Source organism: Podarcis bocagei, assembly GCF_964188305.1.
Source record: "Podarcis bocagei genome assembly, chromosome: Z".
Classification (NCBI taxonomy): Eukaryota; Metazoa; Chordata; class Lepidosauria; order Squamata; family Lacertidae; genus Podarcis; species Podarcis bocagei.
This window is the reverse complement of record NC_138140.1, coordinates 12,711,608-12,735,062: the sequence shown is the minus strand read 5'-3', so window position 1 is coordinate 12,735,062 and position 23,455 is coordinate 12,711,608. Positions and strand designations below refer to the sequence as shown.

General features: G+C 45.1%; 1 protein-coding gene across 11 annotated transcripts in view; it reads right to left on the bottom strand.

Moving 5' to 3' along the window:
- MAPKAP1 (MAPK associated protein 1) overlaps positions 1 to 23,455 on the bottom strand; it is a 189,661-nt gene that overhangs the window by 47,399 nt on the left and 118,807 nt on the right. For 7 of the 11 annotated variants that reach the window (XR_014004415.1, XM_081180295.1, XM_081180298.1 and 4 more), the window contains one exon: positions 8,259 to 8,366. The exons of 3 other annotated variants lie outside the window; for them this stretch is intronic. Coding sequence is in view for 7 of the 8 variants with exons in the window: in XM_081180295.1 (XP_081036421.1) it covers positions 8,259 to 8,366 (108 nt within the window). In the remaining variant the exon portion in view is untranslated. Of the gene's footprint in view, positions 1 to 87; positions 582 to 8,258; positions 8,367 to 23,455 lie in introns of those variants that run through there. One more of the 11 variants, XM_081180297.1, reaches the window with a different exon arrangement.

The following is a 23,455-nucleotide window of genomic DNA, read 5'->3' as shown; positions in this document are numbered from 1 at the left end:
CACGCTATGGACTATTATCATAACATATAACCAAGAACACAGCTGAACAAAAAGTAATGATGCATGCTCCAGATTCAACTTTCCTCTTTCAACAAGCCTTCCGAGCAGGAGTTTTTTATTCCGATCAGAATCTCAAACTGTTTAAAATTGTTTTTATATACAGGCATCCTCCCACTTATGCGGGGCTATGTTCTGGGCCCCCGCATGAATAAGTGAAATCACGTAAAGTGTTGTTGTTGTTGTTTAGTCATTTAGTCTTGTCCAACTCTTCGTGACCCCATGGACCAGAGCATGCCAGGCACTCCTGTCTTCCACTGCCTCCCGCAGTTTGGTCAAACTGGTAGCTTCGAGACTGGTAGCTTCAAGAACACTGTCCAGCCATCTCGTCCTCTGTCGTCCCCTTCTCCTTGTGCCCTCCATCTTTCCCAGCATCAGGGTCTTTTCCGGGGCGTCTTCTCTTCTCCTGAGGTGGCCAAAGTATTGGAGCCTCCGCTTCAGGATCTGTCCTTCCAGTGAGCACTCTGGCCTGATTTCCTTAAGAATGGATAAGTTTGATCTTCTTGCAGTCCTCTAAAAAGCATCTTTAAAATAAAAATAAAAAGGGAAGGAAAGGGATAAAAGATTTTCCTTTATAAACCGAGGGAGCGAACAAACCTGGCTCCAGGAGACCTGCGGGGCTTGAGGTCTTTAGGGGGAAGTTGCGTGGGAAGCAGGGTTGGGTCAGGTTTCCTTCCTGGGTGCCGCCATTTCCCCCCCAGGAGCCCTTGCTCACTTTCCATGCAAGCCGATGCCTTCACTGTCACCACCTTTCTCTCCTCCCCCTGAGAAGGTCAGTCTCTCAGGTATGGCCACGTTTGGGGGGGGGTGTGGATGGAGGCAGGGAGCCTCCACTTGCTCAGTGAGGCTGGTGGAGGGAAGCCAGCAGGAGCGGCAGCAGAATCCCAATGGTGGTGAAGCTGCGGGTGTCCCCTTTCCGTTGCCCCTGTGCCTCTTGCCCCATTCCCTCCCTCTTCTTCCTTTCTTCTCTTTACAGTGGTACCTTGGGTTAAGAACTTAATTCGTTCTGGAGGTCCGTTCTTAACCTGAAACTGTTCTTAACCTGAGGTGCCACTTTAGCTAATGGGGCCTCCTGCTGCCGCCGTTCAATTTCTGTTCTCATCCTGAAGCAAAGTTCTTAACCCGAGGTACTATTTCTGGGTTAGTGGAGTCTGTAACCTGAAGCGTCTGTAACCCGAGGTACCACTGTACTGGTAGTTGTCTGGGCGGCCCTGTCTTTGGGGAGCCCGGCTTGGCGCAGGAGGGTCTCCGGATGAGCTCTACTTCAGTCTGTCATCTTCAGATCTCCAGCTCTCTCCTGTTGTTTCCTGGTATGATCCTACTTATTTATTTCCTGTCACCACACACATACACAGCCACACATGTGTGTACGTGGGGTGTGTGTGTGCCTGTATAAGAACGTTTAGTCCAGCATCTTGTTCTCACAGTAGCCAACCAAAGTGGAAAATCCACAAGCACAACAGCAACTCCCCCCTCCTGTGGTTTCTAGCATCTGGTATTCAGAAGCACTGCTCCCTCCGAGGAGGCAGAGTAAGGCCAGCATGACCAGTGTATGTAATGGTTTCTATATATGTAATTTTTTTACATATAATGGCATTGTGAAATCATTTTGAGAAGCATCACAGGAAGGGATACATAAATGAAGTCTAAAAATAAAAGTCATTGAGGGCCTCTTTCAAATGCTCAGTTGTGTAACTAGAAACATGAACCCTGGGGTAAGAGCTACGGTGAGCTAGGGTTAGGGCTTGGACTTGGGAAATGGCAGGTTGAAATCCTGCCTCAGGTTTTGTAGAGATATTCCCCTTTCTCTCACACAAGCAAGAAAGAATGCCTCTTTCAAAATGGCGTTTGAAAGCCTAACCTTTTTATAAGGGATGAATGAATATGACCTACTGCTTTATTAGCTTTTTAATCTATCAAAAACTGTAAGCTAATAATCTCTGCTGAATAAAAGCATTGATTTTGAATCAGAAGTTCATTTGATTAATTGATTAAAACAGTTTTATTGTTTACTATGATGAATTGATTTCATTCTCTGCAACAATTTAATAAAATTTGCAGATTCAGCAGCAGCACTTTTTAATCGAAACATTTAATTGATTAATCTAACATAGGGTGGCAACTTTTTTTTTTCCTGTTGAGGGTCTCACTCCCTTGGGGTAAATGGTTGGGCAACACATGCTGACTGTTCAAAGCCAGCAGTTGGCAAGAACAAAGTTGTGGGATGCCTCCCTAATCAACCTCCCTTTACTCTGGTTGTTGTGGAAGGAAGAGGCTGCTTTTGCAAGGGGTCTCAACTGACTCCTCACAGAGGCTTTTTGAAGGTATGCCAAGGGCTGGAGACTGTTCACTCCTCATCTCACCAATGTCTTGACTACACTTCTCAGCCTTGATAAACACTGGATAAAGGGAGGCCTTTAAGGTGGGGTGGGGGGCAACCTCAGGCTCAGAGGTGGCTGAATCTGGCCTTCTAAATTTACTCAAAAGAATTTGAGCTCAAAGGAGATCCTCAAACTTAAGACACTTGCTGATTTTTTGACATCTGATAAACTTCACAACTTGTTTTTATGTGTGTTGTGCCTAAATACGGCAGACTCTCTCACGTAGAGCTGCAAATTTAAGCAATTAAGATTTGTAGTTAGGTAAAAGTCTTGATCTTTTTTGTTAACTGATGCAGATTTTATTATACTGAACTGTTTAAAAGCATTAATAAATATGAATAAAAATATACTTGTTCTGATGGCACAAGATTAGACAGCAATGTCCTCTCAGACCACCTGATTATATGAACAAATCAGACCTCTCTGGACCTCTAAGAGGGGCTGTTCTAGGCCTCTCTATTGGTCTTGCTTCTCACCCTCCTTGTGTGTTTTTGTTCCTGGCTAGAATATGTCCTTGAACTCTGATAATGCCTTTTGGTTGTCTGTGAGTAAGATAGAGGTGTGTATGTACGAAACTAGCTTTCTATACAAATGTAACATTAACATTTGTTGCCCAGCACACTTTGGCTCCAACCAACACCGGCATGTGGCCCCTGAAAGGCTGCACAGAAGGAATGTGGCCCTCAGGCTGAAAATGATTTCCCCGCTCCTGCTCTAAGGCACCCGCACTGTGAATCAGTAATACAAGTAAACATGCTCACTTATTAACTCCCTTGATAATAATCTAGAACCCATATCTTTGGAAAGTTGCAAGAACCAACCTCACAGGCAACACTGCCACTGACTTCATTGGGAGAAATGGTGCAACAACAATGTGATATATAAATGAACAAAATAAAGGGTACAAAATCAACGAGATACATACATATATATATATATATATATATATATATATATATATATATATGCAAATGCTTGAATTAGGGAGACAGAAATCGGACCCTCGGCTGCACAGAGAGGCAGTGGTGCTTGTGCCCCATGTGACTCAGGGTGCTGGGGTGTATCTGTTTGCCCCTTATGACAGATAGTAAGCTTCACAAATGCCATGTTCAAGCAGCTGAGTCAAAAGGGTTAAGGCCCATGAAACAGCACCCACGCAGGAGAAACAGAATTAGCAGGAAGTTGGAGTTGTTGGAGAATATGTGAAGCTCTAAGTAACAGCTGAGTGGCAGTGTTGGCAACAGCAGCTGGCATGTCAGGAATAGCTATGCGAGGATCTGGAAGGGAAAAACAACAAAACGCCAGAAACACACACACCCATGCCCCTGGGGTGGTGGTGTAGTTTCAGTGGAAGTGGGGAGGGAGACCAGAATTCTGCAAGCAGGCACCTTCCAGAGATTGGGACTACAACTCCCATCAACCCTGGCCATTGGCCATGTTGCCTAGGGGCTGATGGTAGTTGTAGTCCCAGCAATGTCTGGAAACACCAGGTTGGGGAACAGCTGGTCTCCAGTCTTTGGATCCCACCCTATGCACCATTACTAGGGAGCAAGCCCCACTGACCACAGTGGGCTTGCTTTTGAGTAAAAGTAGCATTGTGCTTTAAATCAATCCAAGACTGAGCCACAAAGACTAAATAAAACATAAACGGAATTCCCACACAGCAGATTTTAAGAGCCTTTGTTGAAATTATTTCATGTGCATTCTTAAGAACATGGACCCATTTCATTGTTTGAAGTCACAGCCACTGCCATGATTCTGAGAAATAGCACCTTTCTCAAATGCCCCCTTGACAGGACCTTTTGCAGAAGCAGAGAAAGGTACTGTGTTTAAACTTTTTTTAGTTTGCTTTTCCTTTACAGCAGGGAAAGGACAGAAATTATTAGGAAAACCACTGACAAAAAAGAAGAAAAGAAATAGTGAGCCATCTATGAGATATGAGCTGACAATAAGAACACAGGAAACAGCCTTAAATCAAGACTAGCAGCCAGCACGAGGATCCCTGGATCAGGCTTCTGGGATGAATTCTTCCACTAGATGGGAGCCTGGGACTAAGACCAGTCCCATTTTATAGAAGAGTTCTGCTTCCTGCCTGCTCCCCTCTACCCAAGACTGACAGACTCCCTTTTATCTTTTGGGGCATGGCTTCTCCTTGGCCCCTCCCTCCACACAGATTGGCAGAGTGGCTCTCCATCCCCCAGGAAACCTACACACGAGTCCTCTACTTTTAGGGGGTATGGCTTCTTCTCAAACAGGCTGCAGCTCCAGGCTTATTAGGAACACAGGAACTGCCTTATACTGTCAGACCATTGGTCTTTCTGGCTCAATACTATTTACACTGACTGGCAGCAGCTCTCCAGGTCACAGATTCAATCCCCTGGATGGTATCCAATGCCAGTCCTTCTCAGAGTAGACCCATTGAAAATACCATGCATGACTAAACCTAGGTTCATTACTTTCATTGGGTTTACCCTGAGTAAAACTTGCAGACAACCTCTTGTATGAAACCCTAAGGAGCCACTGCAAATGAATGTGGATAACATTGGGCTAGATGGACCAACCACCTGACTCTGTCTAAGGCGTGTCCTAAGGGCTGTAGCTCAGTGCCAGAGCATCTGCCTTGCATGCAGAATGTCCCAGGTTCAATCTCTGGCAGCATCTTAGCAGGGCTCTGATGAGTGTGTGGCAAAGGCAGGGGGACAGAGGCTAACTCAGGAGAGAGGGGCAGCAATTTATGGGGTTTGGTGTCACCCATGAGTCAGGAGCCTGGGCTAAAGGAAGGGGAAGGGTCCAAGCAGTCAAGAGATGGAGGTGGGGGTGCAGGAATAGGCTGTTCAGGTGAGGGGTGGGCTGGTCAAGTCTCCACTGCCCTCTTCCCTGCCGTCTCCTAGAACCAGGAGCGGCTTCAAGAGGGAAGCGCAGAAGAAGTCTCAGGCTGCGTGCACTCTGCTTCTTCAGATGAGGGTACTTAAGCTAGGGGGGAGAGGGGCATGGTTGTCCCACTGTTGCTTCAGCTGCTCAGTTGGGAAACTTAATGCCAGCTATGTAGTCACTAGGAGCATGTGTATCCAGTGCACCTTAGGAACTTCTGGAAGCATGTGCTTTTGTCAATAAAGAATTAAACTACTGGCTGCTTGCCTGCCTTGGCTGGGTGTGCTCAGGACACATCTCCAGGAAGGACTGTGAATGTCTCCTGCCTAAGCACGTCCAATCAGTGCAGACAATATTGACCTAGAATGGACCCAATGATCTGACCCAGTGCCAGGCAGCTGCCTATGTTCCTGCCTTGGGAGCAGTGCAAGAAAATGGCAAAACGTTCATATCAACAATACAGAAGAAGTAATCTTTAGCCTTGCTGCTTCAAACATCAAATCAAGGGGAGCCCAAACCATGACCCCTAGATGTTACTGGACTGCAACTTCCATTGTCCCCAACTGCTGACCAAGCTGGTGGGGGCTGATGGGAGCTGGAGCCCAACCATAGCTGGTAAGCCACCCCTGCATCAGAGACCAAACAAATCTCCTGTTTCTCCAAGAAAATAACAACACAAGGTTAACCATGCAGCACCCCCACAAAAAGACCCACATTCCCTTATTACTTCAACGTACTAGTATATTGCTTAATGAAAGTTCTTAATTGTAATTCAATTAATTACATACACAGCGTCCCCAATTACATTTTCCAATAAGACATTGGCTTTGGTACAGGTCTAAAGGCACTTAACCAATTTTAATATATTAAGACCAATTTCCCTTGAATACTAATTACTATCTAACGATGAAATGAGAACCAGGAACTTTCCAGAAGCTGGGTGGGAGGTATAAAAGTAAATTAAGCGTGAATAGTTGGGGGACCTCGTAAAAGAGAGAGAGAGAAAGAGAGAGAGAGAGAGAGGAGAAAAAAAATAGGCAACGACATTCCAAATAGGAGTCTTACTGTATGTTTCAAAAGTCCCAAATATGGGAAGTGTTTTGTTAATCCTTTTGACAGCAGCAAGGGCTCTGTGGAAAAGGAGACATCTTGCTGTGTATTTGTGCTAACGCAAAGCCCTCTTTTTTAACTTAATCCCTTTGAAATATAAATGATACACTGGCTGAAAAAGAGAATTTTGGCTTGCATTTCACTAGCATCTGTTCAGCTCTGTGCAGAGAATGGATGGATATCCTCTCCCACACACATATATCACACACAATCCTATATTGCACATATACATATCACACACATTACATACGTACCGTGAGTGGATCATCTGAAATAACTCTTGTACTGAAACTCCTTTATCAGAATAAACAACTAACTTTAATTACAGCAGCTAAAATTAGACCGAAACGTATCGTGCAATTGCAGCCACTTCCAAAGGATGTGAAGAGCTCATTCACAGCTGTCCAATTCCTCACATTTTCTTTCCCCTCCACTTTGATATGCCTTAAATACTGAGTTAAGAGAAAAGAAGCAGCAAACTTAAATATATTGAGCTATGAGATAATGCCCTCTTAAATGAGAGCCAGTGTGGTATAGCGGCTGGAATCTGGGACTTGGACCTGGGAAATCAGGGTTCAAATTCCCACTCAGCCATGAAGCTCTCTGGGTGGTGCTGAGGACCAGTCACTCCCTCTCAGCCTCACCTACCTCACGGGGTTGTTGTGTGGATTAAATGAGGGGGTGAACCAGGAATGCCACCTGGAGCCCCTTGGAGAAAAAAAGATGAGATAAAGATATGATAAGCAAGAAAGCTCACTGGAATCTAATACTTAGAAAGCACAAGTTAGTTGGCTTGGGCTGTTTCTTTGTTTGTGTGCTTATTTATTTAGAATACTTACATTATGCTTTATAGCTTCAAGAAGTTCTCAGAGACACTTACAAAAGAGCTTCAGAAGTCTCATGACCTCTGAGTCAAGGGAGTGGACCTCACTCAGCCCATGATGGTCTACTGACATCAGACAGGCTCTTTCACCAAACTCTTTTTGGGGCCTGCTTAAAACATTTTTGTGTAGACAGGCTTATGCTACTTTAAACAGTTATGGCTTCCCCAAAAGCATCCTGGGAGCTGTAGTTTGTTAAGGCCACTGAGAGTTGTTAGGAGACCCTTAGTTCCCTCCTGGAACTACAATTCCCAGAGTCTCCTGGGAAGAGGGACTGAAAGTTAAACCACTATTGAGAATGCAAGTTCACCCACCCACCTTTCAGATTTGGCCTCTGAGGTTGATCTTGATAAGGATCCAGCCCATGCAGATAAAATGGTTCTCCACCCCACTATGTAAGAATGACCTGATTGGTCAATAAGCAATGGATCTGGCGGGCTGGTTTAAGAGATTAAAGATTATGTGGTTTAGAAATGCTTTTAAACAAATAAAATGTAGAAGGAATGCTGGTAAAAGCCTGAGAAGAAGGGGTCAACCTCTGTAACAAGCCAGGCCATCCTTGCTCAGGTTTCTTGGAGCAGAAGGGTAGATCGGTGACTGGGGCAGGAGAGAGAGGGAGAGGGAGAGGGAGAGGGAGAGGTTCATAACAGGCTCGTAACTTCACAAGCACAGAGGTTAGCAGAAAACAGATTAATCATGAAGTGATAGGGTGCAGACTATTTAACCGAAAAGGTATGGAAATCAATCACTGTAGTTTTGGAAAGAGAAGTCTTTCTGGCAGGGAGGGAAGATGGCTTTGGGGGGCGGTTGGGAAGAGGAAGGAAGAAAATAAAGAAATAGCCAGATCTTCTTCCAACTTTGCTTGCCCAGCCCGGGGGATCTAGAGGACATAAACAATGTGACCTTAAGCAGCTTTTACGAGAGCGCAAGAGAGGGAGGGAAAGGGCCAACAACGTACTATTCTCGCGGACGAGGCAGAATTCCAAAGTGCTCTGGCTCTCCAAGGTACAGTCTAAGTCAACAGGGACGTTGGGCTCGTTCTGCTTCTCCAGCCGGTACTGAGGGCCTGAAAACAGACAATACATTTACAGGATTTCTTTCAGCTTGGGCAGGGAGGAAGGGGGTATTTTTTTGGAGGGAGGGGAGAAATAAAACATTGAAGCAGGGGTGGGGAACCTCAAGCTCAAGAGTCAACGGTGGCCCTCTAGGCCTCTCTATCTGGCCCTCATAACTCTCCCCGAGCCACATGCCCACTCCCTTAGCCGCACAACCTCATTGGCTCTGGCTCACACAGTATTTTTCCTTGTTCAGAATATGTCCTTGAACTCTGCTAAAACTTCTTGCTTCCATGGATGAAATAGAGAGAGGGGTGTTTAGAAATTAGCCTGCTGAACAAAGATAAAAAATTATCCCGATTGCTCTGCCCACTTCTGCCTCTGGCCCTGCCCACCACTGGCACGCAGCTCTCAGAAGGTTTTCCAGAAGGGATTGCGACCCTCGGGGCAGAAGATGGTTCAGCATTAAAGGACTCCAGATGAGACAAAGTCTGAACAGATAAATAGTGAAGACCACATTTAGTTATTTATACTTCTTAACACCTCCCTGCCCTGTAAGGCAGACCAGTATTGTTCCCATTTTAGTACTGAAAGAATGTAGATGTAGAGCAAATTGATTTGCGCCCCAAGAAAAATCCCACCCACTAATTCCATGCCTCAAGGAGGGATCTGAATTTAGTAATCTGGCAAATTCCAAATGGTGTACCGTAAGGGAACTTGTGTGATGGGACATAAAGTTAATTAGATAATTAAAGACTCCTGTGATCATAATGCACCTGCCCATTCATAGATGCCCTGCTGTCTAATTCTGCTACATTGCACCGAGATATGAATGTATACCTTCCCGCCCTGGGAAAAGGCTCCCCTCTGCGTCTGTGCACGAGTCATGATCTGGCCTACCCTCCCTTCCAAGAAGTCTTCACTTGAAGATAGAAAACTCTTATACCTCTCTGCATCGAGTATAAGCAGATCATTCAGTCCTTCTAGATAAAGAAAATGTTCAGCATCAGATGAGGTTGCCTGCTGCACCTCTTTATGAGTCTCTGCTTTGTGCAGGCTTCTTCCTAATCAGGAATATCCAGATCAGCAACAACCAGGCCCTCAACTCAGTGAAGGAAGAATCTGCTTTGAGGGCAAGTCATTAAATATTACAACACACACTGGAAATCAACCCCCCCAGTTTTAATGCAGAAAACAGTAACAGAGATTTGGTAAACGCTGTTCTAATTCAAAGGCATGTGATGACCATTCTCAACCTTTGACTCCTTTAAGGCTCTGAAACGCTTCTCCTTCTCTTAAGAATTTGTGGAGTGGCTGTAATGGGTTGCAGGAGGAAGGTGCAGAGAAAAAGAGCAGACAATGCTTTCTCTGGAACGGGAGTTAAGTGTCTCATCGTAATCCTCTCATAATTCAAACTCAGCAAAGCATTTACAAATATTTTAAAAGCACAGGCAAAAACAAAAACGGGCGCCTCGGACATCACATTGGTTACGAGATGGAACGTGTTAAGACAATTAATTTCAACATTTACGGCGGCTGGGTTTCAATTATGGCTCCTCTGCCCTTCCTGCTCTCCCTTTCTTCCCCCCTCCCCAGCCCCAGTCGTGTGAATAGTACTCTCCCTGTGCCAGTGTAGTTTGCTCTTGATGCAGCATTGATTTGTCGGGGAAAATGAATACTCTCTCTCTCTACTCTTGGTGACTTTCTTGAACAGATGCAGAAAAAGCAGCCGATTTGTGGGCTGCAGGGGGGAAAGCGCAGCGAGTCCCCATGTGGCTGGCGCAATCAGAAATGGCACATGTAGCTGGTTCCAGGCGTTTAGGAAACCAATTGCACTCTGAGAAACAAGCAACTAGCAAAGAAAGAAAAAAAGAAAGGAAAGGGGAAAAGGCGCACGTGAATGCACACGCACACACAAAGAGGGATAGGAGAGGTGAGAGAACAAAGCAAAATAAAAACCAAACAAAACCACTTGCACACAAAAAGAAACACAAAGCATCCCAGAACAAAGTGGAAAGCACTTGCTCATCTTTTTAAAAAAAGAAACCACCCCTGTGTGCGTGTCTGTGATAAACCCAAAGCCCACAAGCTAGGAAAGGAACAAATGGGGGGGGGGGGATAAGTTGTGTCAAATAAGGAAAAACACATTTTATCCATGATAGCTTAAAAAAAGAACAAAAAAGGCATTGCCATGAGTGCCAAAAGCAGACGCTAAAATGGAAACTGTTTGCGTGTGTGTATTGTCAGACGTGGATTAAGAACTGAGCAGCCCTGTGTAAAACAATCCTCAGAACTGAGAACAGCCCCCGCTCTTGGCACCCGTGGCTGGAAAGATCCCAGTTGCCACATTTGCTTAGAAATTTGCTGCTGGCACCCATTAATGACACAACGGCTTGGAAACCGTTGTGTTGATTAATTGTCTGCCTTTTGATCAATTAATGGATTGTCTTTAAAATCAATTGGTATGCCTCCAAAACTTTTAAGAATATGGGTGCTTTTTATACATAAAAAAGATAGTTGAAAAGCATAAAACAGATTACAATTCAACCAAAGGAAGCTACCTGCAAGAAAGGCTAAGGGATGGGTTTTCCTTTCCATCCCTAATTATGGGAACAAACACACAAGGAAAAGGAGTAGTCTTAAAACCAAGAGCTGGTATACATTTGACATTTGCCCCAGGCAATCCATACATAAAGTGGCATATATCTGGGTGTGATTTTAACCTGGAGCTTCCATGTCCATTCTCCCTGTTTTCCACTGTTTGCTGTTTCAAGCAACCCTCCTCTGTAGAAACTGCTCCACACCAAAAACTCCCCCACTGAAACAACAATGGACAAAGGTATACATGGAAAATGTCCTTTTTGGGTTTTCTGAGGAGAGGGGAACTCCAGATTTAGCAGGGAGAACATTTGGAACGGAAGTTGTTTCTGGTGAACGTTGTAGGGGAGGAGCCTACAGCTCATCTAGAAGCTCACAGTCTGAGTTGTTTCATTACAACAGCTCATTTGCAAATTCTAGACTTAGTAACCAGGGGAAATGGGACACAGATATGCTAGCTGTCGAATATATATTTCTGCAGCTTTAGCCACAGTGACAGGGGCTGCTGAGAGCTGGAGTCCAAACAAGATCTAGAAGGGCTATGTGTTTCTCAGCCCTAATCCAAGAGGCACCCCCTTTTGTCTCTTGCATGAAATAGGGAATACCACTTTTTAGATTACGGATGAAGGATCTGTGGCCCTCCAGATGTTGCTGGTCTACAACACCCATTAGCCCCAGCTAGCCTAGCCAATGGCCAGGGATGTTGGGAGATGAGAATCCAGCAACATCTGGCTACTGCAGCTGGTGATGGGAAGTAGCTGGTAGTTCAGCAAGAGACTTTTAATCTCGGGGTTGTGGGTTCGAGCACCACATTGAGCAAAAGATTCCTGCATCACAGGGGGTTGGACTAGATGGCTCTTGTGGTCCCTTACAATTCTATGATTCTATGATTCTTCATGGGAAATGAAAATGGAACAGGAGTGATGGTTTTAGGAAGGCACACCGTGACAATGGGAGAGTTCCTAGATTAATCAAAAAGCAAAGGGGGATTCTTAGAAGTGACTTCCAATGGTGGCTATTGTTGTTGTTGTTAAGATTTTTTATAATGCCTTCCAACACTGACTTTGCAAAGCAGTATACAAAATAAAGATCAAACAAATAATGATCACGACAAAATATAATAAACTTATCTTTTTTTAAAAGCAAACCAATGAACTACCAGCAAGAGAAAAAGTGTGTTAGTATGAAAACAGGAACATTGGCTGCTTCTGGAAAGGGGTGGGGGAAAGGAGGAGCTACATATAATATACAAATTCATGGAAGAGAAGTCAATCCATGACCATTGGCCACAACACCTAAACAGAAGCTCCAGCTTCCTTTGAAGTCTATCCACAAAAAGGCAACCCACAAAAAAATACTTGCTGGGGAAAGCACTGGTGTCTTCATGCCCTGATTACCCAGAGGTCACTGGGGTGTGTGTACGGGATCCCCCATTTGTAACTGATTACGTAATTTCCCTTTATTTAACTCTGCTGGAAGGCATGTACTCAGCCTGGGGGGGAAACTAAATGGTGTGAGGTTGCAGCCACAGCTTAGCTGCAAAAGTCCTGGGTTCAATCCCTGGCACCTTCATGTAGCACTGGGAGAGACTCTCTGGGTTGTACCCAATGCCAGTCCTATTGAGAGGAGACCACCTGAAATTATTACTTTATCTGTTACAGTGGTGCCTCGCAAGACGAAATTAATTCGTTCCGCAAGTTTTTTCTTCTTGCGAGTTTTTCGTCTTGCGATGCACGGTTTCCCATAGGAAGGCATTGAAAATCAATTAATGCGTTCCTAGGGAAACCGACTTCAGACCAGGTCCGGGGACAGTCTGTCCCCCGACCTCTTCTGAAGGCTGGGGGGGGGGACAAGGGCTTTTCTTCACACCCCCAGCATTTTAAAAAACCCCGGGACAGCGGAGGGCTTCTCCGCTGTCCGGGGCGATCTTAAAATGCTGGCGGGCGGCATTTTAAAATCGCCCCGGGACAGCGGAGGACTTCTCCGCTGTCCGGGGCGATTTAAAAGCCCCTGGGAAGGCAGGCAGGGGGGACAAAGACTTTTGCCCCCCGCCAGCCTTCAGAAGAGGTCCTGGACCTCTTCTGAAGGCTGGCGGGGGAGAAAGTCTTTGCTCCCCCCCGCCTGCCTTCAAAAGCTGTCCGGCCAAGGCTTCGCGGACCTCTCCGCAAGCAGCGGCATGCCGAAGCCTGCGCGCGCTGACATCAGCGCGCCCAGGCTTCGCGGACCTCTCCGACAGCAGCGGCAGCGCTGCCGCTGCTGGCGGAGAGTGGCCGGCATGCCGAAGCCTGCGCGCGCTGACATCAGCGCGCCCAGGCTTCGCGGATCTCTCCTGCCTTCAAAAGCCGTCCGGGATAGCGGGAAGCGCTTCCCTGCTATCCCGGACTGCTTTTAAAATGCTGGCGCTGGGGAGCAAAGCCTTTCGGCCCCCGCCAGCCTTCCTGGACCTCTTCTGAAGGCCGGAGGGGGGGGGGAAAGGCTTTGCTCCCCACCGCTAGCATTTAAAAGAGGTCCCCGGAGATTTCCCTATGGGCTTTCGTCTTGCGAAGCAAGCCCATAGGGAAATTCGTTTAGCGAAGCGCCTCCAAAACGGAAAACCCTTTCGTCTAGCGGGTTTTCCGTCTTGCGAGGCGTTCGTCTTGCGGGGTACCACTGTAGTCACTTCTGTTGCAGAGTGACACAAAGTGACTTACATAAAAACCAGTTAAGAACAAGTCTAGCAAAAGTATAAAACCACATATCTACAGAGAAAAAGCAGGACTTACAGATTGTGCCCCACTTCAGATTCAGGGCTGAAAGTCTGGTGCCCAAAAATAAAGATGGCGCCAGGGGTGCCTTCTTGGGGAGAGCATTCCACATATGAGAAGACGCAATCTTGTGTTGCCAGTCTCTAAATCTCCCATGGAGGAGACACATGAAGACAGGCCTCAAATGGTGATCCCAGGGTCTGGGTGGGTTTATGTGGGGAGAGGTGGTCCTTGCGGTACCCGGGTTCTGAGCCATATAAAGCTTTATAGGTCAAAACCTGATCTTTGCATTAAGCCCGGAAACACATTTGTAGCACACGACTAGTAGGTCAATTGATTCTAGTAGGTCTACTCTGAGTAGTGCTTAGTTGGGCACAACCTCCATGGATGCTGCACTTCAGCCACAAGCAGTCACATATGTGGGGCTGCTAACACTAGAATGTGTTTGGTAAACAATCCACATCTCCCTCACTGCCCCCCCATTTCACAGTTTTTTTTTCCTGACCTATTGCTTAAACATTTCCCTTCTAGCAGCTGGTTTCAAAATTAAAAAACAAAACAAAACTGAATGTGACCTGCGAAGGTTAACAATTCTGCCTTCTTATGCTGCACCCTGCCAAAAAGAAAAAGGCCCCTCCACCCCCAGATGACGAGATGTATAACCAAATTAAACAATTCCCTCAACAAAAGAGTGAAAAGCTGGACCCTATTATACTGAGCCATCCCGCTGGCCGGTTAAATTGCAAAAGCCTTCAGAAAGGCTTTTGAAAGCCTGACCCATCAGTTCTAATTTTTAAAACTTATCCTTTCAGTCAAGGCGAGAAAAAGGCCCAATTCCAACTTTTATCTCTGCTAAGAAAGTGCTGTTATCTCGGGGGCTGATGTCAGGGAGCTCTATCTCTCTTTCTGCTGACAAGCAGAGACGAGGAGAGATAAGATTGGGAACGAATCTCACTTCTCAGAGTAAATAAATAATCAATACTCATCTAAATGTAAATGAGAAAGTATCCCCCTCTGATAACAGGACTCTTATCAAAGAGCCAATTTTCCCAGAGACACTGGGCCTCCGCCAAATCACCATCACTCTGCCTGGACCCTAATGGCTAAAAATGGTCACTAAATTGAACCGATCACCAGAGATCAAGTAAGTTTGGGCCCTGGCTACTTTCACAGCCCCAATGTTTGGGAATGCAATTGTGCCCCCATTAACTTTCAATAGCAATGAAGAATGCATAGGTCAAGGAAGATGAAGCTGCAACAATAAACCTCGAAACCTGTTCTTTTTCCTTCCCCACCTTCAGGAAAATGAAAGAAGCAAATGCTATAAACAGGTCCCCCCCCCTAATCTTTTTTTTTTTTTAAGGCTGTAAGAAAGAGAAAGCTGTGAATTGGGTCAAAATTACAGAAAGATACCTTCCTTTTTTTGGTACTGATGAGTTGTTTTTAAACAAAGATGTGGAATAAACTGTTGTTTGCCAGAAGACACTAAGTTTGATCCTGAGAAGCCAGCATGGAAAAAGGATGCTTTACGTGAATTCCTCGTAGATTGTGTATCTACTGAAATGAACATGCGTAAGCGTTCCAAAACACTATAGAGTGGAAAAAATATTATTACTCCTTTGATGTGGATACTTAGCTATTGGGTCGGCCTGAACTGCATGGTCTCAGTTTCAGGAACAGTATCTTCAAATTTATTCTGCCAATCTGTAAAGCTGTAAGCTTTCTCTGGATTGTGTTACCAGAAAGACTGCCTGCCCCTGTACAGATCTATAAGATCACTTAGATTGTTTGGGGGAAATTCTACTCATGCTACTGAACCCAGCAACATTTCATAGGGGGGGGGTGACCCAGAAACGGGCATTGTCTGCTGTTGCCCCTATACTGCACAATACCCTCCCCTCTGGTAGGTAGCAACCACTTCTTGCTTCAGACATCTAATAAAGACATATCTTTTTGCCCAGGACTTTCCTGAACCATAAGATTAGGCCCTCTTTTAAGTGTTTGCATCCTCTGGTTTTCTGTTTCATTTGCTTTTATGTGGTTTTATATTGTTGCTTTGTGTTTTTTGTTTGTGTTTTAACGATATGTTTGTTTTATAAACTCACAGGATTGTAGAGTTGGAAGGGACCCAGGGTCATCTAGTCCAACTCCTGCAATGTGTTAAACCACTGGCTAGAAGAACATAAAAACACAGTCTGCTGGATCAGGTCTATGGCCCATCTGGCCCAACATCCTGTTCTCACAGTGACCACCCAGATGCCTGTGGAAACCCTCAAGCAGTATTAAAGCACTCTGCCCTCCTGTGGTTTCCAGCAACTGCTATTGAGAAGCACTGCTGTCTCCAACTGTGGAGTTAGAGCATAGCCATCGTGTCTACTAGCAATTAATAGCCTTCTCTTGGTTTCCAGCAACTGGTATTTTGAAGCATGACTGTTAAGCCAATCGGTTCCCAGGGGTCTCTCCCAGTTCCATTCTGCTCCCCAGTCCTGTGGCTGCACATTCAACCCTCTATGGAACTGGTGCTGGGAAGCAGGTGTTGCTAGACTGGGAAGGGCCACAGCTCAGTGACAGGGCACATGCTTGGCCTGGTGAAGGTCCCTGGGGTCCAGATCACTGGCATTTCCAGCTAAAATGATCAGAGAGCATGTGATGGGAAAGACCCCCCTCTACCCGAAACCCCCAAAAGTCATCACTAGGGATGCCAGAGTATTCCCAACAAAAATGGAATCGGAAACAGAAACTGCTGTGGTCCATGCATTTGTCTGCGGACAGGAATTGAAACGAGCATTCATTCACACTGTTGTCGCTGTTTAAATCTGCAAAAGCTATGCAATTAATGAAGGTGTCTTCTTCTTCATTGTTCTGACATTTCCTTGACACTGAAATGAATGTAAGTCTTATGTAATGATGTAGCTTACAAAACTACTTATGTTAAATTAAGCATACACCTTGTTTGTTGTGACTGCATCCCCTCCTCCCTATTTTTTTTTTTGCAATTGTTATTTTTTTTTAAAAAGTTGTATTTTAAATTATCGTAATCTGCACTGGGATCTTATGGTAAAGGGAAGGTAATGAATTAAATAAAAATAATAAAAATAAACAACAACATTAGCAGCATAACAGTGGTCACTGAAATGAAAAACATAATATATCATGGAAACTGAATGGAAACAGTGCTGACATTGACATATACAAGTCAGAATGGAAATTGCTGCCTTCTAACGTTTCTAGTCACTGCCAGTCAGAGTGCGTGAACCAATAGTTTGACTTCCTATGTCAAACTGCTTCCTATGTCCATACTAAAGTAGATTTTCTTTCCTCTCTGAAAAAGGAGGAAGGAAAAGCCAGGGAAGCCTTAAAGCTAAAAGTAGCTCAGTTCTTTATCAGATAGAAAGCAAATTTTTATAGAGAACTTTCAGGGGGAAATCACCTTCTGTGGTTTGGCTTGGAACTGGCGCAAGCCCTTTTGTTTATTTAAAATATTTATATACAGCTTTTTTCAAAAAAAAAGAAAAATGACAACAGCTCAGTGCAGTTTAAAGGCTATAGGAAAGCGAGAGAGGTGAAAGCCAGAATTTCTCCATCTGCTCAGCTTCACCCTCCCATTGGGGATGGGGTGGGAAGTGAGGATTAGGTGACCCAGAGAGCCAGCCAGTCCATGGTGCTACCTGCTGTAAGGCTTCCAGGTCTGCTGTACCTGCACACATGGGCCACTTGTTGCTGAATGAGGCAAACAGGCCACCCCTTTACACTTCTTGATTTCTTATTCTGTTCTGGGTTAAGTGCCATCCATCAGATTTGGTTGTTTGGTCTACGCTTCTTCACACAATGCAGGGTTAAAACTATAGAACTTGCTCCCAGAGGAGGCAGAGATGGCCACTAACTTGGATGGCTTTAAAAGAGGATTGGACAAATCTATGGAGGACAAAGCTATCAATGGAAAGTAGCCACGATAGCTATGCCACAGGCCTACTTGAGGGTTTCCCAGAGGCATCTGGGTGGCTACTGTGAGTAAAGGATGCTGTACTAGATGGACCACTGACCTGAACCAGCAAGCTTTTCATATGTTCTTAAGGGAGATGCTGTCACTGATCAGGTCTAGCAGAATCAGAAATGGTCCAGTCCCAAATAATAAACATTGCAGGTTGACACACCCACGTGCGCACACTTCCACACTCTCCAATACTGCTCCCTGAGGTCTTTTGTATCCTGTAGCTGCTGCCTTGCAAAGTGTTTTGATACAGAAGCTCAGGACTTGAAAAGTCTCCATGAGTTGCAGAGAGCTGAAGGGAAGCCCACATGCTCCCAACCACATCCAAGCCAAGGACAGAAGTCAGAGGAGGAGAAGTTATTGCCATGCATACAAACAACAACAACCACTCCAGACCAAACCCCAAATCAATCAATCCTATACTCAACACATTAAAACACAAACATGAAGCAGAAGGCAGCCTTCCTTGACTTGTTGAAAGTTCCCCTCCCCTGCTCTTCTGGTTGGGAAATAATATTATTTGCCAGTAAAAGTTTAAATCTCTCCATTGAAGTGTGCTTTCTCCCTGCTGGGTAGCAGAGGCACCCCCAGTCCTTCTTTTGTTCTTCTGTTGTTGCTCTCATGGGGCTAGAACAGACATGTGGGGCTCTGAGCCTGGCTGCCTGCCCCCCCCATGCAATGAGCTTCCAGAGCTATTATTTGGAGGACCTTCATGGGCAGGGAAATGTGTTCAGCCTCAGGGCGGCCACTGGGCTCCCCTACTTAGGAAGGGCTATAAAATGTTTCCTGTTTGGGCTGGGACTCTGCCTAAGGAATAATGGACTTCTTGGCTCTGGTCTGTTTCTCTGTGTCCTTTGGCTCCTGACTCCTGGCTCTTGTCCTTCTGCCTCAGAGCCCCTGGCACAATTCCTAATTCTCAGCTCCTGGCTCCCCTCTGATTGCTGCCTGTGGCTCAGCCCTGACATTTACGATGGTGATAATTGTGTTTTAATTAGACATAAAGGCTATATGAAGTTTTTTGGTTTTTTTTAAAAAAAGAACATTAACTGCATTCAGCTGCATTTGACTACATTCACTTCCCTTGCCTACACCTCTCCCCAATTTCCACCTTTCCCTAATCTCACCCATGCTGGAGTTCTTGATTGTAAGCAGGTTGGGTTCTGAGAGTTGTCTTTTGCTTCTGTCCCCCTAGTGAAGCAGCATAAATAACTACCCCAATTTTACTGCCCCAGAACTCACTGCAAACCTCTACTCACTGTATTCCTTGAACATGAAAACACTTCTGGTAAACTGATCCTATAAGCAGTTTTTGCACATGGTTCCCTACAAAACAATTCCTAAATGTTTGTAGTCAAATAACCAAAACTCTGAAACGGTTCTTCCCTCTTAAACATAAACCAAGATAATAACTTTTTATTAGTACCGGAAAAGGCATATTAATGGGCTGACTGCCCCATGTTTGAAACAGCATTCAGTTCTCAGAGAGGGCAAAGCCTTTAAGGTAGGGCATTTAAGGAGTGGATGGTATTCCCCATACGTATGGTTGCAGGTTTTGGTCCCCATTTAGGACCGGTGCACATTCCTGCATGCTGGGGGGGTTGGAATACATGACTCAGGGTTCTTTCCCACACTGATGCTATACTCCTTTGGTATGTCAATTCATCATGTCACAGATTATGTATGTATGCAGGTGTGTGTAGTGTGCATGTGTGCATCTGGGCGTGCATGTTTCGCATGTGTATATGTTTACATATGTGGTGTGCATATATGCATACGTGTGTGTGCATGTGTACTTATGTGCATGTATATGTAGTATGCACGTATGTTGGTATATATATCTATATATCTATGTGTTGGTGGCCATAAAAATAAGAAATAATAATAACAACAACCCCGAAACCTTTGCATATTATATTCTGAATGAATTGAGTAATGTAACTTAAACTGAGTGCTTTGTGTGCAATTAATTCTGAGCTATTTAATTGTTCATGGGATAATTGGCCAAAGGGGGCTCTTGGGCTTTGCCTCGATACTGTATATCCTGGCAGCGTTTTCTCCCCGTGTGGGGCTGGGCGTCTCGGTTGGTTACTGAAGTGGCCTCAAACTCCCTTGCCAATCTGATTGTGGAAAAGCCCAAGTGGTAACAGCATTCTGTTTTATCTTGCAGCTTTTCCTAAGTGCACAATTATCCTTTGTGGCTCTGTGGTTTCTCCTTATAACTCTTAGAACTAGGGAGTGATAACTCCTTATCACTCCCTAGTTCTTTACAGTTCTGTCCAGTAATAATATAAACAGCCAACAACAACAACAACCCATCCATCCAACCATCCAACCAACCAACCAACCAACCAACCAACCAACCAACCAACCAGAAACCCGTTATCAACCTCTCACGCTCCTTGAAGTACCAGCATGCCGCCTGCCAGTACAACTGAACACAAGGAACTTGTTTCTCCACCCCACATGTAAGGGTACGGCAAGGGGGGCTCCCAGCCAAGCTGAGCCATGCAAGTGGCAAAAAAGATCAAGAATAGGGCATTGACGGTGGGAAGGAAGCATCCCCTCCAACCCCAGTATTACCACTGGAGGCAAGAGTCTCATTTTGGCAGGAGTTGTTAGTTACCAAAGACGAGCTGCAAGTACACTCTGATGCCTCTTGTCGCTGTGGCTTTGGGTTTACTTTGGAGTCTACTCGTGTGCCTGCCCATGGCCAGTATCCTGGCACTCCACAGGCATCACACATGACTTAACTTTTCCTTGTGTTTTTTCCAATTTTAGTTGCACTATGCATCTGGGGCCACCAGTTCAAGAACACCAAGGTTTGTTTCTGGTCTGACAACCAGGCAGTGGTAAGAATCAAAACCAAGCAGTTGGCCAAATCGGAATGCGTTATCTGGATGCTTTGCCTCTTTGTGTTAGAATGCCTTCAAGGTAACATTTCCTTGATTTCATAGTCTCGGGTGGCGATTTTAGGCATTGAGTGGAATCCTTTAGTCTAACAACTGAAAAGGGCTGAAGCGGTGAATCACCCCTTCTGCGGTAGTGATATCATGGTACCCCATTAGAGGGGTCTTGAGGGGAGGCTCTATCCACAAGTGTACAACAAGTGGGCCATAGAACTCCCCCCAGCTACGCGGGAGGGAACCAGTTGTGTAAATGCACGTTTTGCAGTGGCCCCATATTCCCATTCAACCCTGACTTGCCTCAGATCCCCAGTAGAGGGCTGAGAGGGAAACACACCCAATGCCTATGCCAAGGTTTCCTACATCTGCAATTCAATAAAGTTTTAATCCCAAAAGATGTTGTTGTGTCTCCTGCTTAATCCTTAGGTCTGGCTCTCAGGGCGGTGGGGGGACTGCACCTGGGCACACACACACACACACATATTTGGGAGCAAGCCCCACTGAACTCAAGTAGACATGAATAGGATTGCATTGTTAGCTAATTAATCTAGTGATTAGGTTTTCATATTGATAAACAGGGAACCTACTTTGTTTCAGGTTAGGTTACGCATGTGTGCATCATAGGCATCACCTGAAAAGTGGCATTGCAACTTAAGGGAGAGAGAAAAGAGGTAATGCCTCTTGTTCGCCATCTGTAGTTTTATAAACTTGTGTGTGAGAGACACACAAAGATGCATGCACAAATATATATACACCCTCCATCGTGCTTTGATACTGTTCCAGCTGAAAGCCCCCATCCCTTCAGTAACCATCACTAGGGCCAGAGGGAAAGTAAGCAACAGTCCATTCCATCAGTGCTTACACCCAGCTCCATGACTACAGTAGCTGCATTTGGCAACTAAGAACTGGGACTTGAGTTTGCTTTATTCCTCCTTCCTACCAAGTCCTCATCCTCTTATGCTGTGTCATTTAGATTGTAAAGTCTTAGGGGCAGGGAACGGCCCTGTTTCTGATTTTCATAAGCAGGCTCTAGGCATCCCTTCTGGCTGAAGAGTAAGGTAAACAAAGCTCTAAATAAAAACAATTGGAACAGATGCATTTTGATCTGCTGTTTGTTTAAGCAGGGTGGGTGTGGAATATTTTTTAGCCGAGTAAAAATAAAACAATTATTCTAACCTATTAAGTCAAACACTATAGCCCTCATTGTTTTAACTTGATGTGTGTGTGCAAATTCAACCATCACATCTTAAGATGTTTATAAAAGGATTCAAACAAACCCCCTTTGCTCCCCACCATGCGAGTTTGCCATCCAATCTGTTTTCTCTTAACCTGCGTGGCAGCGACATTACCGCATTTTACGTACAGTTTATCTGTCGCTCTCTGCAGAAATACAGATGGTTTCCGTGAAAATAAACAGTCATTTATTTGAAACATTTTTTTTTTAAAAAAGGAAGAAAGCAAGGGAGGGGGGGAAGAGTTTATGGAAACCAGTGGCGTAATGCATTCAAATAAATGCCAGAACCGGTTGACGGAGAGCCAAGGTGTTAAATCACCCTGCTTAAGAATTCAGCTGTGGGAAACCGATAGTAAATCCAGACTGACAGAATTTCCAGTGATGGCAAAAAGGCCTTGACATCTAGTCTGGGACACAAAAACTACAGCGGTTCAAACCCATTTTACTTAACACCACCTTGACAGCTGGCGAAATTAAAGAATTTAGTCAAAGTACACCTTAAAATAAATAAAAAGGTTCTTCCTCTAACATGTACTTCCCCTGCCCCGAGGGAAAAGGGGGAGCTGGCGTCCCTGAATGCCAAAGGTGCAACAGCAGTGCTAGCAGGAGGATTTTGAACTTCTGTACCAGTTTATAGGCTACATTTATTTTTAAAAAACAGAATGTATTTGAAAAGTAAAGGGGGGGGGGAGAGAGAGAACATGCCCACCCAAAGGATTTATCAGTTTTTTAAACAAACAAACAAGAATTTTCGCCCCAAACCAGTTGAAAAAGTAAAGGTTGAAAAGTGGATTATAACATGGGCAAAATAAACACAGCAAATAATATACTGTGGGATGCACATTCATGCTCAGGGGATTATGCCTGAGGCTAGTCCAACTCAGAGCAGACCTGTTAAATTAATGAATGTGGCTAATGCAGGGCCATTAATTTTAACAGGTCTACTCTGAGTAAACCTTGGTTGGAGACAACCCACGTTCTTACTGTTGGGAATAAATAGGAAGGGATGGAGTATCCTTGACTCTCTCTTGCGCCACTCAGTTATAAGAAAGGCCAAAGCTCAGTGGAAGGGCAACTACTTTGCATGCAGAAGGCCTAAGGTTCAATCCCCAGCTACAGCCCCTCCCAAGCAACCATGTAAATTTCCCATAATCCCCCAGAGTGATGCTGAAAGAGCACTGTGGGATGTTAAAATGGCGGCTCCCCCAGAGCCAGCCATCTGATTGGATGAAGGAGGCCCAATGCTATAGGCGATGCTTATTTGTGATAAAGACCTTGGGAGTGAATCCTGAGGAACAATCCATACCCGCTGCCTTGAGGTATATCTTCGGGAGAAAAAAAGGCTAAGGAGTAAATCCTACACAAATCTGGAGTGGGATCCCTAAGATAGTTGGATGGTGTTGACTTGTACGCTTCCTTCCGGCAACTTCTGCAGCCCAGCTGGTGCCAAACATATTCCTCTGCTTTCCTTTGGACCACATCAGTGAGGCTGAGAGGGGGATCTTGTTGTCTGGGCAGCCCAGGACCTCCATACACGCTGCCTAGGCTGGCACCTCAGGAAGGTCACTTGGTGCTGCTACCACAGCAAAAATAACGCAGCAGGCAGAAGTTACTAGTCTCTGCAGAGAGA